The sequence below is a fragment of the Carcharhinus amblyrhynchos genome, chromosome 2, assembly GCF_965287045.1.
Source record: "Carcharhinus amblyrhynchos chromosome 2, sCarAmb.v2.hapA, whole genome shotgun sequence".
NCBI classification, from domain to species: Eukaryota; Metazoa; Chordata; class Chondrichthyes; order Carcharhiniformes; family Carcharhinidae; genus Carcharhinus; species Carcharhinus amblyrhynchos.
In genome coordinates, this window is record NC_137325.1 from 102,849,636 (window position 1) to 102,867,567 (window position 17,932).

At 38.7% G+C, this 17,932-nt stretch overlaps 1 protein-coding gene across 7 annotated transcripts in view; it reads right to left on the bottom strand.

Moving 5' to 3' along the window:
* akap9 (A kinase (PRKA) anchor protein 9) overlaps positions 1–17,932 on the bottom strand; it is a 211,579-nt gene that overhangs the window by 102,470 nt on the left and 91,177 nt on the right. For all 7 annotated transcript variants that reach the window (XM_080210240.1, XM_080210222.1, XM_080210231.1 and 4 more), the window contains 2 exons: positions 10,069–10,295; positions 211–373 (listed from right to left, as the gene is read on the bottom strand). In XM_080210240.1, the coding sequence (XP_080066366.1) occupies positions 211–373; positions 10,069–10,295 (390 nt within the window). The remainder of the gene's footprint in view (positions 1–210; positions 374–10,068; positions 10,296–17,932) is intronic.

The following is a 17,932-nucleotide window of genomic DNA, read 5'->3' on the forward strand; positions in this document are numbered from 1 at the left end:
CATAATTAGACAGAAAATCTCTAAGGATAAGGCTATTGTCTTAAAATAACAATATTCATAACTGTTTTTGAACACATTCCAAGTACACAATCTGAAATACACAACCTCACTAATTGCACGTGCGTATCATATACACGCAAATAAATGCAATGTACACAACAAACAAAAGGTGGTTTGGATTTTAAAGCTTCAAGTCTACAGTTAACATACCTTCTGCTTTATGAAGCTCCAACGCCAGCTTCTCCCTAGCCTTCAGCTCTTCATTAATTCTGTCAACGAGTTCTCCTTGGAGTTTACGTAAATCAGCAATCTCTGTTTTCTTTCGGACTGACTCTCGCATGAGTTCTGTCTGAGTAATCCTGGCATGATCAAGCTACACACAAAACAGATTACACAAATGACTCTTGATCAATTACTAATCAGTTCTTAATAAACCATTTACATATATTGTAAATTTGCTAAGAAATCAATAGTGCAATTAACATGTTTGGGTTTTGTGTCTGCACATGAACATGTTTTAAATGGAGATGCTTGTTAAGAGACTATAGCGTATTTCACAGAAGGAATCAAAGCACACTTCTCCTATACCACCACCTTTTTAAACTGAATTGAAGCATTATCCTCCTCTGACTAAGCCACTTAGAAAAATTGCAATCAATAAAGTTATATTTCAATATTCAGTTCATTGTAGTAGAGGCTACCTAATCCTATACATATTCAACAAATATTCAAATTCTACTCAATTTAACTGACATATATAATGATTAGTGGTAAAACATTGAAGTCACATAGCATATAAACTGATGCTACTTTACAATGAAGCATTAGGGATACATTCCTGAACATGAAGTGTGAAACTTTTTTTAAAATCATGGAAGCATATTTACCTCAAAGTTAAATTTCCTGATCTGCTGCTGGAGCATGATTTCTTGGTGCAGAAAGGCTAAATCCCTAATCTCATCCTACTTGCTAGAATAAATACTCAACTTTGAGCTTGCTTAATATAATGGGAAATCCACATTTTACAACTGATGAATTTATGGTTTATTCCAATTCCAAAGCATCAACATTTAGATTATGCTTTAAAAATTACAGATGTGAATTATAATTGAAAACTACCACACATCTTAAGTGACTTTTTTTTTAAATGTTAAGACTCTTAAGAACAAAAAAAAGTAGACAATATGGTTCCCTTGCACCTGCTCCACCATTCAATATGATTATGACAATCTACAGTCTAAACTCCACTTTCCCACCAATTCCCCATATCCCTTGTTTAGAGGAGATATCAAAAATCTATCTCAGCCTTTAACACATTCAATGATGGAGCATTCACAACTCTCAGGGGCAGAGAATTTCAAAGATTCACAACACACAGTGAAACAAATTTTTCCTCACCTCAGTCCTAAATGATTAACCTCTCTTCGAGAGTGCGTGCCCACGCTCAAGATCGTGTTTCCAGCAGTGGAAATAACTGCTGTGTCTAAACCTGTCAAAGCTTTCAGGATCATATGTTTCAATGATGTGCTCTCGAATATTTAGAATGAGGAGATATGTTCAATTTATTCAGCTCATCACAGGACAACCCTCTCATCCCAGGTACTTGGAAATCGAGAGTAAAATTGCATAGTATTCTAGGTGTGGCCTCAAAGCCCTGTGTAATTGTAGGACTTCCTTACTTTGCTTCTCTAATCCCCTTGCAATAAAGGTAAACCTGCTACTTGCCTACTTGCTTGCTATACCTACATGCTAACTTTCATGTTCCTTGCAAAACTACACAAATCTGCCTGAATATTAACAAGTAAAGTTACATGCTGCAGTTAATGACTTCCCACGATACAATTTTGTTAAATTAAAAAATTACAACTCATGCATATTATAACAAACATTCTGAATAACTAGGCAAAAATTCAATCACATCTGATAACAATCAGAAACCACTTGAGACTTGCTCTCAAAACTCAGAACAAAACCTTTAAAATAAAGTAACACAAATTTGGTGCCAATGAGAGAGCCAAATGATCTTAAATAGCATAGAGTCACTTCACTCAGGTAAATTTGAACCTTGTATAAACAGGACTTCACACCACATTACACAAACCATCTTCCCTCATGGAATGGAAAATTCATACATGCTTGTGAGTCATTATTTAGTCTGAACAATGCATCATCAGAGAATCTGAAATCTCAGTACAACTATCCTCAAAGAATAAAACAAGAATCAGTTTATTCCCCATCTCCAAGAAAAAGGTGTCCATAATTCAAGACCTAGAAGTGCAAGTATTTACCTTCTCATTTTACATGCCGTGCGAGATTAGTATCACAGTACATTGTGAAGTATATGATATAACAATTAAACTCACAAGAAACATATGATACTTCAACAAAAAAGAATATACAAGTTTTGAATAACTAAAAGTTCTTCATAGCAAGATAGCGCTTACAAAAATCAGCATAGACATAATGTGCTAAATGACATCCTTCTGTTCTGCATGATTCTATGCACCAAATGTGACATGAAATGTCAGTCCAATTTTGAGATAACTCGATCACTATTTAATTATACAATACTCTTGAGACTTGTGTACCATAAAAATGTGATAACGTACAAACTATTTGCCATCCAGTTATCGTCAACAAGTCATTTAACAACAGGAGTTTTCAATTTACTCTTATTTTACGTAACATTTATAGCAAGCAAAGTACAAAGATTATGAACATTGCTTAATTTGCACTTTGTGAATGATCCAGTAATAACAAATGTAATTGTAACACTCAAATGATCAATAAGGCTTTCCAGTATAAAGCTTGAAAATAGCAAGTTAAGATTCCAAACAAATGTAAAGATAGAAATTTCAACTGAATTTCTCAGCTATTTTTGCACAATTTTTGATTGGCATGAAGTAATTTAAAAAACAGCATGGGATGGGAGAATTTAGAAACATTAAAACATTGTGGCACAGAAGGAGCCCATTCCACTTACCAGGCAGAATTTTCCCATCCTGCCCACCATGGGAATTGTAGTGGGCAGTGGTGGACTATGCAACGGTCTGTTGACCGAGTGGGATTTTCCAGCCTTGGGGCAAGCACAGCTGGAAATTCCCATCCATGGTTTCTATACCAGCAAAGGAGAACTCACCTAATCCCACTTTCCGGATCTTAGTCCACAGACTCTAATCCTATTGCACTTCAAAATATGTGGCCATTTTTAAAAAAAATGCCATGCAGATCTCTGCCTCTATCAGAATGAGCTCCAGTTCCCCATTTCACTTGGGCTGAAAAAACTTAACTTCTCTCTATTCATTTTATTAATTGTTTTAAATCTATAGCTCCCAGCTACTGATCCCACATAGGAAAATAAATCTTTCCAGCAGTTATCTAGATTCTCCAAAATGTTATAGCCCTTCTCTCCTTCAAAGAATACAAACCCCACCTTACCCAATTTTTCCTCATAACTAAAATTTTCCATTCTTAAATCTCCTCTTACCCTCACAAATGCAATGACATCCTGCCTGTAATGCAGTGACCAGTGCAGTACACACTATTATAGCTGATGTCTAACTATTCTTCTATATAGTTCTAGTATACCTCAATTTGCAAGCTATTAATAAGAATATCAGAAATCTCTTAATAACTCACTAGGTTTGTAGAACCAGTTTTACAAGATTTAATTTCATTTCATTTAAGTAGTAACACAATAACATTTTTAACCCATTTCTCTTGTACTTTAAGACAGGAAACACAAAACAAAATAGTCTTAGTACTTACTGTATATGGAGGGGTAGGCAAGGAAATCTGTGAAACTACCCTTAGTACGTGTTCATCTACATCATCAGTATAATGACTGATTGTAGTATGTACCACTATTGAATTAAGTTCTGTTAAATGCGTTGGAAAAGCAAATGGCCGTGGCAATGGGATACGCGATTCAACCTCATAAACTTCATCTTCTTTACCTTCTGGCCAAACATGGTTTAAAGTATCAGAAGTACAATGCCACCGACTCAACTCCATATCAAGAAACTTTTCATTCAACTGTTATTCGGTCTTTAATTTCACAGCAAACATCTTTATTCTTTTACTACTGAGTTCAATTTTTGCCAACTTCATCACCAACTTGAGATATTAACCAACACCAACTAATATATCTGCTGCCACATTTTACAAGTAGCCTTTCAGCAAACAAGTCCATTTGATGGATGATCACAAGTTGGAAACAGTGAATAGATAGTAAACAACTGGCACAGAAGGTGGATGGATCACTTCTGTTTAACTTGTTAAGACAGATGCCTTCTTTTCAACAATTCCAGTAAAGCTTAGAACAGAGAATCAAGGTCCACACCATCAAATGCACAGATGATGAGTCAAATGGGTAGTACCATATCAATAAAATAGTTCATTGCTCATTTAAAAAAACGTCTGCAGCAAGCTAGTGTAACTGAAGAAATCCAGCCAACATTCGTTCAAGGATTATCCGTCTCGACACAGGTAAGTAGATCGTTAGCATTCCTGCTGTTGCCTACCAGTATCTTCAAATAAATCATTAAATCGCCGAGGACGCACTTCAAAAATGGCTCTTTTTTGTAGCAGCATAAGAGCTGTACACTTCTTCCTGACTTGATTATACACACTGACTGCTTCCTGGATTTAGATCTTACTTGCACGCAAAACAGAGGGAGTGGCTTAACTTTAGTACCTCTAAGCAACCTGGCAGGTGTGACTGCAAACAAAGGTCAGTCAATACAGCCAGTAAAACAGGATTTGAAATCCACGTCAGTTCAGTTGCTAATTGCTGATGTCAAGAAGTTTGTACTTCGCTTTCAAAAAACTTTCAAAGCTAAAAAATTAAAATATGTATCCAACAGCTAGAATGAAGAGTCAGTTTTTACTCAATGCTACATTGCCATCAGAGTTAGAAAATTGTGGGTTTAAGATCTATTCCAGGATTTAAGCATATAATTTCAGCTGACAATTCCACAGGTGTGTTACACTGTTGAAGGCATTGCTTTTTGAAAGAATGTTAAAGTGAGGCCCTGCCTGTCTTCGCATATGATACTATCTAGCAGCTGGGCAGTTCTCCAGCATGTTAGCAATATTAATTCCTCAACAAACACCACTACAACCAGCCAGCTTCCCATCCATTGACTGTCTACACTTCCCGCTGCCTCGGCAAAGCAGCCAGCATAATTAAGGATCCTACACACCCCGGACATTCTCTCTTCCACCTTCCTCCGTCGGGAAGAAGATACAAAAGTCTGAGGTCACATACCAACCAACTCAAGAACTGCTTCTTCCCTGCAGTTGTCAGACTTTTGAACAGACTTGCATTAAGCTGATCTTTCTCTACACCCTAGTTATGACCGTGACACTACATTCTGCACTCTCTCGTTTCCTTCTCTATGAACGGTACACTTTGTCTGCAAATCATGCAAGAAACAATACTTTTCACCGTATGTGAATACACGTGACAATAATAAATCAAACCAAACAATAAATTTTATGGTCATTTATCTCATTGCTGTGTGTGAATCTTTGCATAAATTATATCATGAAATTTTACCACGATAGTGAGTACACTTCAGAATCACTGCCATTATACGCACCGGGACAGCCTGCAGTTGTGAAAGGCACTATTTAACCACAATTTTATCCAATATTAATGCCCAGAAGAAAAATTTTAAAATCATGAAGCCAAGAATCAGAAACACATCTCACCTAAAGATGCCAAAAAGAACTGATGCAAGTAGCTGGCTTGCAAATAGCATTCATTTCCTAGGAATGCTAAGTAACACAAAAAACAATAACAGTAAACCAAATGATAATTGTACAGAGTCATAGATTCGGTTTTGGTTGAAATAACAACATTAAAGTGCAATCAGTATTAACTTACATTTTTATACAGTGCTTTTAACATCAGAAAAGATCCCAAGTTGCAACAGCTGTTTGTATAATTCGCAAAGGAATACACCAAGGCTCAGAGTGCAAGCTTAGAGTTTAAGTGGGGAGTTCAGTGAAGTAGGCAGTGCCTTTTTCTTTTTGCCTTTTCTGTCATTCTCACTCTTTAGGATTGTTGTAACTCTACACCAGGAAAAGGAATTAGGTGTTTGCAGGGGATCTGATAAATTGCATTCTTTTCCTAGGTTTTAAAACATTGGGCAACTCGGTAGTTGTTTAATAAAATACATAAAAAGCACCATACATAAATAATGTAAATAACTATTTATTTAAAGTACATTAACAGTGGGAGAATAGGTGATGTTTCAAGCCTGCAGCATATTGGAGCTTCTGGATAATACTGTGATCCTGGTATAAACATCTGCAGCAAGTGCTTTTGGCTCGAGGAATTTCAGCTGAGTCATTGAGCTGTAGGCTAAACTGTGGACCCAGTGACCCATCAGGACAGAACCAAGTTACTTGGATGCTTTGTTTCAAAAGATGGGAACACCAGTTAGAATAGTGTCTTCTGGTTTGGAAAGTGGTCAGGGACAGGGTGGTGTGACTTTGGCTGAGGCATGTAAGGGAATCAACAGGGCAAGAGTTCAGGAGCTTCACCCTCTGCAATTGTCCAGCAAGTCTGAGGTTCTCTCAGCTGATCTGGATGTAAGTACAGGCTGTAGGTGGATGAGGTGACTAGTCGTGGCATAGGAAGCTGCCCAATGAGGGAAGCACATTAAGAATGTAGTGGTACAAAAACAGAAAATGCTGGAAAATCTCAGCAGATCTGACAGCATCTGTGGAGACAGAATGGTGCTAGCGTTTTGAGTCTGGATGACTCTTCATCACAGCTTCATCCAGCTCTGACAAAGGGACATCCAGACGCGAAATATTGGTTCTATTCTCTCTCCACAAATGCTGTCAGACCTGCTGAGATGTTCCAGCATTTACTGTTTTTGTTTCAGATTTCAGGATCCGCCATATTTTCCTTTTATCAGAATGTAGTGGTAGTCAGGGACAGTATAGTGAAGGGGAATGACACTGCTTTCTGCAACAAAAGGCCAAAGTCCAGATGGCTGTGTTGCCTGCCAGTACCAGAGTTCAGGCCATCTGCTCTGGGCTGAAGAGGAACTTGCAGTGGGTGGAGGAGGAGGATCCCATTGTCATGGTCCATGCAGGGGCCAACAAAGGTAGAACAAGGAAAGAGGTTCTGCATGGAGTTTGAGGAGCTAGGCACTAAATTAATCAATAGAATCTCTAGTGTTATAATCTTGGTTATTTCCTGAGCCATGTGCAAATTGGCATAGGGTACATAAAAATAAGAGAGCCAACATGGCTCAAAGACAGGAATGGAAAAAGTGAGTTTCAGTTCATAGGATACTGGCATCAGTAGTGGGGAAAGCAGGGGCTGTACCGTTGGGACGTCCTACATCTGAACAGTGGGACAAGCGTTCTTGCAAATCGCATAACTAGGGGAAGTAGAGAGGACTTTAAACTAAATGGGGAGAGGAATGGTTCTCCAGATGTGATACATAGGCTTACAAAGCAAAATGATATGGCCGCATTCCGAGGCAGCTATTTAGGTAACGAGTGTGACAGGAAGGGGCAGAGTGTAGAAACAATAAAAAAAGCAGAGTCAATGGGACAATACATAAAAAGGCAAAATTAATGGCACTTTACTCAAATGCATGTAGTATTTGGCGCAGAATAATTTACAGGCATGATTATAAGATCAAAGCTGGAAACGAAATATTCAAAAGTATGTGACTTTGCATAAAGGCAGGTAAAAGGAAAAGGGTGATGGGATAGCTTTGCTAGTTTGAGATGGAAGAAGTAAAATAACAAGACATGATCTTGGATCAAGAGATGTAGAATCCATATACGTGGAGATAAGAAATAACATGGGGAAGACGACAGTAGGGGAGAAGTCTACAGGCCTCCTAACAGTAGCTAGACTGCAGAGTGCAGAGTGAAGAATAATTCAGGAAATAATGACTGCATGTAAAAAAGGCAGTACATTAATTATGGGTGACTTTAATCTTCATGTGGATTAAGAAAATTAAATACGCAGTGGTAGCAATGAGGAAGAATCATAGTGCATTCAGGACAGTTTTCTAGAACATTATAGGTATAGGGCATTGGTGAGGCCGCAGCTGGAGTACTGTGTGCAGTTTTGGGCGCCGCACCTGCGCAAGGATATTTTGGCCTTGGAGGGAGTGCAGAGGAGGTTTACTAGGCTGATACCGGAGTTGAGGGGGTTGAGCTATGAGGAGAGGCTGAATAAACTAGGCTTGTACTCGTTAGAGTTTAGAAGAATGAGGGGAGATCTCATTGAGACGTATAAGATGATGAATGGGATGGATAGGATAGAGGTGGAAAGACTCTTCCCGCTCAAAAAAGACAGTAGGACTAGGGGGCACAGCCTCAAGATAAAGGGGGGGCAGTTCAGAACGGAGTTGAGGAGGAACTTCTTCACTCAAAGGGTGGTGAATCTCTGGAATTCTCTGCCCGTTGAAGTGGTGGAGGCTGCCTCGCTAAATATTTTTAAGAAGCGGGTTGATGGGTTTTTGATAAGAGAGGGGATTAAGGGTTATGGGGAGAGGGCGGGAAAGTGGAACTGAGCCACGACAGATCAGCCATGATCTTATTGAATGGCGGGGCAGGCTCGAAGGGCTAGATGGCCTACTCCTGCTCCTATTTCTTATGTTCTTATGTTCTTATTATGTTGTGGATCTAAGCAGGGATCAGGTTTTCTTGGATATGGTAACATGTAATGAATCAGGTTTAATAAGCATTCTCAGAGTTAAAGACACCCGAGTAAACAATGACCATAACATCTTACAGTTTAGCATCCATTTTGAGAGTAAGAAAGTTGGGTTGGAAACAACTGTGCTAAACTTAAATAAGGATAATTACGAAGAAATAAAGGTGGAGTTAGTTGGAGTGGACTGGGAAAAGGGTTCAGCAGAAAAAACAGTTGACCACCAATAGCAAATGTTTCCAAATATAGTTCATTACTCACAACAAAATATATCCCCAGTGGGGAAGAAGGATCCTAGGAAGGGGATAAATCAACCATGTTAACCAAGGAAATTAAGGGCAGTATTAAACCAAAAGAAAAAGCAAATGGGATGATAAAGATTAGTGGATAAGTCAATAAGTTGTCTGGACCTGATAGATTACATCCTATTAAAGATTGTAGCTAGAGATAGTAAACTTCAAGAATCTTTAAATTCTGGAAAGTCCCAGAGGATTGGAAAACTGCCAACATATCATCCTTATTTAAAAAGGGAAGGAAACAAAAAAAAAACAAGCTAACTGACCTACAGTTACCTAACATATGTCATTCAGAAAACGTTAAGAGCTCATTATAAAGAATGTAATGGTCTTATTCCGAAATGCAATCAGAATAAGGATGTTCCATTGGCAGTTTGATTTTTAATCAGTAAGGGAATCAAGGGTTATAGCAATATGAGGAGGAAGTGGAACTGAGCATTATCATGTCAAACCAGTCACATCTCACTGAATGGCACAGCAGATTTAATGGGTCAAATGGTCTACTTTTGCTCCTATGTCTAATTCAGCAGTGCAATCAGAGTCACGAAGGACCATTTTGCAAAAGTATGCGGAAAATCCCAATCCCAACGGAAAATCCCAATGGGTTGTTAGCCATTGGGACACTAATCCCGACTGGTAGACCCGGTTACAGAACACTTAAATCTGGTTTGATTCAGAAAAAGACATTCACTATCCGGTGCATGTTCTGCTTTATGTACTTGAGGTCACACTTCCATTTGTTGGGAGTTGAATAATAAGTGGCTACTGTTCCATTTCTCCAGTGTTGATTGATAAAGATAATCAGGCCAGAGAATATTTAGTTGGCAAGATGGTTAAACGCTTAAGTGATCTTTTGGAGGAACAAATATACATTGCAGTGATGAGGATGAAGGACAACTATGCCTTCCTACAATCCTGTGTCCTTGAAACATAACTTACTACCGTGAAGGACCCATGGTAGATCACTGCAAAAAAGCCTGCACTCCATGTGCAAACTCTGACGTTTGACTCTACTGTGAAGAGCTGCAAATAAAGAAAAATATACTTCAAATCATGCTCGCATAGAAAATATGTTACCTGATAGGTGGTTTCTGTGATAGCTTCTAGCAATTTTTCTAAAGCTGCTTGAAGACGGGTTCCCACATTTAGTACAAGCTCTTCAGCCTCAGGATCCAGTATTCCACCACTGAAGATGCTCTCTGTGAAACGGTGAGACAGCTCCAGTCCTTCACGTGTTCCGCCTGACCAAATACTAATATCATCACCTCCTGTGTCACGACCATGATGGGAATTTGACTGCTCTTCTGAGGATTAAATAAGAGATCACGTGAATCCACATTTGTCCACTGAACAGAAGGCTACTTAACAATTTCTATGAAAACATTTAGAACTTTAATTCAAAACATGTTTGTCCAGATTTTGCAGTTGTAATGACAGTGAAACTGTTAGCATTAATGGTCATTACTTCTTCGGAACTAATAAACTTCTGTAGTCCATACATGAAAATCCAAAAGCTGCTGCCAGTGATTCTGAGTCACCAAAGTGTGCACTGTTGAAATTTCCCCCGTTCAAATCGGATTACTCAAAATGATAAGAACGCAACGTTTTACCCAACTAATTTTTCTATAAAAACTTTTGAAAAAGTTATAGCCTGTTGAATAAGGTGTAAACTGGGTTTTTAATTTTTATAATTACTGTTGAATAACACTAGCTCTCAGAAAACAATCTTATTTTTGTGGTATGTCAAATTTCTCCATTATGGTTTTAAAAAATCCACATTTTAAAATTTGTTTCATAAAAATTGACTTTCCAGTTTCTACTTTAATTGCATGCATATGTCTCAATCATTTAATCTGCTCTCAGTAAAACAATGACAGCAATGCGGCTGGACACTCCAACTATTAAATTCAAGCTGATGTGAGGAAAGGAAAAATCCATGCCACAGATCACTAGGTCTTTTTAACATCTTAGCGATCAGAGGCAAGTGCAGTCACTTTGCCACTGACAGTATATTCTGCACCATATTAGTAAATATCAGTTTATGTGCAGCATGCTAGTTTTCCAAATTTTCTAAAATATATTTTTAATATTTATTTATGGATTACCAATTGCTTTACTTAAATACAAAAAGTACATGGGTTACAAACTTTCTTAAAAAACAAGGTCAGCTAAGATCGGTAATGAAAATAAAATCATGCATTTTGTATCGGAACCAGTCTGATTAAGAGATAAACAGATATTCAAGGAATATTGGAACAGAGCAGAGATACACTATAATACTGTTATATATTATTGTTATAGTACTGATATATATTATCGTTACAAGAATCATTTGGCACAGTAAGCCATTGGACCCACTGTGTCTGTGCCACCTATCCAATTAATCCTACTGCCCAGTTTTTTCCATAGACTTGCAAGGCATTTGAAACCAATTTGTTAATAGACCAAATGTTTTACGCAATTAGAGAAGAAACATGTGCAACAGTCTCCAGGAATAATGACCATTATTCTGTATTGGTTTCATTGGAATCTATTTCAGAGGCACTTGATAAAGTTTCACACCAGAGATGACCAAAAATGAAAGTTTTATCTCAAGAAAACAAACACACTCTGCTTAATGGGATGCAACCCAAAAATTTAATACTGGGGCTTTAGTTTTCTAGTAGAGTTGCACATTTAAATTTGCAGATGACACTAAGTTAGGAAACATAGTAAGTTGCATCAATGGGGGTAGAAAATTCTAAATGGAGTCAGATAACTGAGCGAGAAAGACATTACCAGATAGTATATATCAGGGCTTACAGGATTAAATTACCAAAGTTAGTGTGCATTTCTCTAAATTTGGAAAAATAAGATGATCTAATTGAGATGCTTAAAGTAAAAGGATTTGATAGAATACAAGAGGCATGATCGTAAAATTGGAGCTGGATCATTCAGAAGTGAAATTAGGAAGCAGTGATTTGAGAAAATTACTCCTCATAAAGGGTGTGTGAATGGGTTAAGTCATTCAAAATTTTTAAGGTTGACTTTGATAGACTTTTGTTATTCAAGGGATTTGAAAAAAAGCCAGGTAAATAACATTAAAGGATATATAAGCAATGATTAAACTGAATGAGAAAACAAATCTGAGAAGCTGAATGACCAACTAAGTTCATAGAATCTCCATAGTACAGAAGGAGTCCACTTGGCCCATCGTGTCTGCACCTATCACAATCCCACCCAGGTCCTATTCCTGAAACCCAACATATTTACCCTGCTAACCCCGCTGACACTGAGGTCAATTTAGAATGGCCCATCAACCTAACCTGCACATCTTTGGATTGTGGGAGGAAACCAGATCACCTGGAGGAAACCCACGTAGACACAGGGATAATGTGCAATCTCCACACGGGCAGTGTCTCGAGGCCCTGGCACTGTGTGGCAGCAATGCTAGCCACTGTGCTGCCTTGTATTGTTAATTATAATATTCAAACTTTACTTGGACAAGAGGATAAAACCATTTAGTACAAGTATTTACAACTAATTGCGAACTACAAGACTGAACTAGTTTCTGAATAAAATCAAGCTCAGTCCTGTTGCAGTATCTAGTAATAAGTTATTATGCACCAAATGAATTACTTTGATGAATGGAAGAGCCTGAAGGCTGATTATTATAAGGTAATTATGAGATCGAGGAGGAATGTGTCATCTGATACACTGATGGCTGTTGAACAATGTTTTGCCAGCAATCCAGAATTTCAATATAACAACTTAGTGTCACCTGCCTTTTTATTTTAATACCAGGTCTCAAAGCACTTCAGAGGAATTTTAAAGCTAAAATGTGACTCCTATGCTGAACACAGGGTTGATGGCTGAAGGTGATTCAGTGCAACTTAGGATAAGGGCAGCAAATAAGGACATGAGTTTTGAATTACCTCATTAAAGAGGGCAGAATATCAGAGGCTAACTAGAAGTCTATTAGAATTGAATTCGAGGTAACAAAGGTATGGCTGAAACTTTAAGCTGATACAGGCAGAGTCAGGTGATGTTTATGGGGGTAGAATTTATATGTCATCATCTCTACACCAGGGCATTGATTTAAACTAAGAATGAGGAAATTAAATATTTCAGCTGGTCTAAGTAAAATAGAATAGAATCAATAATAAGGGTATTAACATAGAGCACCTTTAAAGACTGCAGATTTGACTAGAAGCAGGAAAATTTGGCAGGAGTGGGAATTCAGTGAGTTGGGAATAAGGGGTGTTGATGGATGCACAAAAATAAGCTTAACAATATAAACAATAACACCAGTATGATCCACAACCACCTCTGCAATAAGCCTTTGCAACTCCTGAAAGGTTGGTTCAGAGTTGATGTCCTGGGTACTGATGATCAGGGAGGATAAAAGTTTCCTGAACACTTCGTTCCAGGAGACAGTCACACTTAAGTGCTTAGCTTAAGCATTTCAGATCTCGTCCATAGACAGGAGGGTGTACCTATAGTAAAATGGGTATGGGGATCCAGAAAGTAGCATTGGATGAGCCCCAGTCCTCGACTTGTTCAACAAATATGAGGTTCTTGAGTCAATGTAGATGACAGCTGGAACTGCAGGGAGGATGAGCAAGCTAACCTCAGAACCTTAGTACAGATGTTAAATTAGAAAAAAACCACAAAGGTAATTATTTTGAGATGATTACCTGAGCCACAAGCAAATTGGTAGAGAGTGAATAAGATCAGACAGTTAAATGCATGGCTCAAAGATTAGCACAGGTGAAATGTATTTCAATTCATGAGGCACTGGTACCAGTACGGGGAAAAGAGGGAGTTGTTCCATTAGGTTGGGCTTCACTTGAACCACACAGATTAAATTTCTCGTGAATCGTCTCAGGAGCGCTGTAGAGGGAGCAGTAAACTAAATAATGATGTAAGTTTCAAGTGAGGGTAACATAGAAAATTGAAGTGAAAGAACAAGGCACTTTTGCAAGATAAAAACATGGATAATGAGGTTAAGACGCAGACAAGCATGGCCAGTGTATAAACATAATATTGCACCAACAAATGGGATCAGAGTTGGAAAAAGTGGTTAAAAAGTCAGAATTCAAGGTTCCTTATCATAACAAGATAAATGAACTGATGGCACAAATATAAATCAGTATGAAATAATAGCTGTTATAGAGAAGTAGATCTAAAATACATAAAGGGCAAAAGAGTAACAAGGTACAGAATAGGGTTTCTTAAAGATCAACAAGATCATCTATCTGCAGAGCCACAAGAGATGAGCGAGATCCTAAATGAATATTTCTCATCAGTATTTACTGCTGAGAAAGGCATGGACATTTGGGAACTTGGGGAAATAAATAGTGAAGTCTTGAGGAGTGTACCTATTACAGGGATGAAGGTGTTGGAAGTCTTAAAGTATATCAAGATTGAAGGGTGGCAAATGTCGTGTCTTTGTTTAAATAAGGGCTACAGGGAAAAACCTGGAAACTAAAGGCTGATGAGCCCAATGTCTGTAGTGGGTAAGTTGTTAGAAGGTATTCTGAGAAACAGGATCTACAGGCATCTAGAGATGCAAGGACTGATTAGGGATAATCAGCATGGCTTTGTGACTGGAAAATCATGTCTCACGAATTTGATTGAGTTTTTTTGAAGGAGTGACTAAAAAGATAAATGAGGGCAGAAGGGGAGTCTAAATTTAGAGGGCATAGGTTTAAGCTGAAAGGGGAGAGAATCAAAGGGTCCAGAGGATCATTTTTTTCCGCACAGAGGGTGGAGAGTGTCCGGAACAAGCTGCCAGAGGTAGTAGTAGAGACGGGTACAATTTTGTCTTTTAAGAAGCATAAATTTAGACAGTTAAAAGGGTAAGATTGGTAGAGGGATATGGGCCAAACGCAGGCAACTGGGACTAGCTTTATGGTTAAAAACAGAGCTTCATGGACCAGTTGGGCCGAAGGGCCTGTTTCCCTGCTGCAAATGTTTATGACTCTAAAATGATCAAGGAAGGGAACTGCATATTCAAGGATATTTGACATTTCAGGAAGAAAGCAAGATGATGCAGAGTGGCTGTGTCAATGAAGGATGGATCAGCATAGGCATGAGAAATGATCTTGGCGGGGGGGTGGTTTGGAAGATCAAGTTGTAGAATCCATTTGTGGAGACAAGAAATGGCAAGAGGAAAAAAATCATTTTCCATGTCCCCCTAACAGCAGGGGCACAATAGGACAGGGTATAAATCAGGACATAATGGGAGCTTTTAACAAACTGGTAGGTAACATCAATCTTCTTATAAATTAGACAAATCAAATTGAGAAAAGTAGTCTTGAGGATGAGTTGATAAAATCTATTCAGGACAGTTTCTCAGAACAATACATTGGGGAACCAACCAGAAAACAGACTATTTTTAGATCTGATTTTAGGAAATGAGACAAGATTAATGATATCATAAAGGATCCTCTAAACTACAGAAAGGTGATCATAATGTGTTGAATTTCACATTCATTTTGAAGGGGAGAAACCTGGGATTAAAAGTCATCATGTTCTCTCTTCTGCATTCACTACCCTAGCATCCTGTCTACATGTAAACTTACCAACTCATATTCATGGTGACCTCCTTGGTCTTGCTGGTCCTATCATACCAATTTCAGAAAAGACTATCTCTGATTATTTTCTTGCATCACTCATGCAACATGCCCCAATCCTACAATGTTTTGTATCTGCTCCTGGAAAAAATCTATCCCCAAGCAGAAAAATCATAATTATGTAGATTGTGACCCTACATTCATTGTAATATTTCCAAAGTGATTCATTTACTCAACTGCACCCTCACCTCCACCTTTGATGCCCAAGTTTCAATTAAATTCTTACTCCTCCTTTCCTTGGCTGATGTGGCTGGACCAAATAAAACATTTGCTAAAACTGCTCATCGTTCCAGGATAATCCTGGAATGTAAAGATAACGTCCAATTTCTTTTTTTTTACTGCCAACCACGTCCTTAAACCCCTCTTCCTTATCTATTCCACCCTTCAACAAGTGTGAGGAACTCATGGAATTTTTTATATCATTGAGACAATATGATTTAGTTGCCTCTGCCATATCTAGGCTACCTGACCAAACTTATTTTAATAATATCCTCCGTGCTGTAGCCCTGAACTTGCATCTTTTTCCAGTTTCTCAACTATCTGCCCCCAAGCCCTCGATCCTATTTCCAAAAACTGACCATCCAACTTGCCCAACTGGTGCCCACATTAGCCAGTTTTGTAAATGGCTCTCTCCAAGTGTCATTTCTCTCTCTCATTTAATGTTGTCATCACAGCCCCTCCACGAAGTAAAACTAAGCTCAACTCCACTGCCCTTGTAAACTACATTCCATTTCAACTTCCTTTTGTCTGAAAAGTATTTGAACATGTTGTTGGTCTTTTCCATAATTTTCAGAACTCTGTGCTTCAATCCGTTCAATCAGCACTCTTGCCCTCCACAGAATAGTTCTTACTAAAGTCACAGATGACATCTCCTATGACCATGACAAAGATAAACTTTCCCTGGTCACCCTTCTTCCCCTGTCTACAGCCTTTGACATGGTTGACTACATTTACCAGCATCAGTGCATCACTACTGTTGTCCATCTGGTGGGAATGCTCTCAGCAGTTTTTCTTATCAAACTAATTTAAATGGTTTCACTTGCTTCTCCTGTATCGTTACTTCTGGGGATCATCGTATTTCACATCTGCGCATTGTCCCTCGGCAACCATCACCCAAAGGCACAATGTTAGTTTTCACATGTACGCTGACAACTACATGGACTGCATTGATTCAAACAGACAGCGCACCCACCACTTCTCATGGGCAATTAGAGATGGGTAATAAATGCTGGCCTAGCTAGCAACACCCACGTCCAAGAATATAAAAACAAACTCAATTCTACCTTACCATCACATTTACCACTGTCCCACAGTTGCTAAATATCCAACATCCAGTAAAGGATGAGCAAAAATTTTTCACAATTAAATATTGAAAGGCTGAGCGATTGTTTTTGAGCCACAGTCAAATTCAATTCACTAGCTGGCAACTCCCTTTCTCTCCCTGGCAACAGACTCAGGTTAAGTTAGTCTGTTCACAACCTACCTGTCACATTTTATCCCATAACATCCATGGTATCACTAATGCCTATTGTCACCTCTGTAACACGGTGCAACTTTGCCCCATGTTAGTTCATCTGTTGCTGAATCCTCATTCATGACTTTCTTACTTCTAGATTCAACGATTCGACTGCACTACATAACTCAGTTGCCCTATGTCTTAACTTGGAGCAAGTTCTATTTCCCTATCAACCCTGTGCTTATTGACACATATTGACAACTTTGACTATAAAATTCTCATATCTGTTTTCAAATCCCTCCATGCCCTCCCTATCTCTATAATGTCCTCCAACCCCACAATCTGAGATCACAGAAATCCTACAGTGCAGAAAGAGGCCCTTCGGCCCATCAAGTTTGCACTGAACACAATCCCACCCTGGCCCTACCCCCATATCCCAACACATTATACCCACTAATCCCTCTAACCTATGCATCCCAGGACACGAAGGGGCAATTTCTTAGCATGGCCAATCAACCTAACCCGCACATCTTTGGACTGTGGGAGGAAACCAGAGTACCCGGAGGAAACCCACGCAGACACGAGGAGAACGTGCAAACTCCACACAGACCGTGACCTGAGCTGGGAATCAAACCCAGGTCCCTAGAGCTGTGAAGCAGCAGTGCTAACCACTGTGCTACCGTGCCGCCCAAGTAAGTTATGGTTAAGTTATAGAGATAAGTTATGGTTCCTCTTATTCTGGCCTCTTGTGCTTTCTCAATTATAATCGCTCCACCACTGATGCTTACATCTGCAATTCCCCCATCTCTCCTTCTCCTTTAAACTTACATCTTTTTGGCACAGTAGTTAGCACTGCTGCCTCTCACAG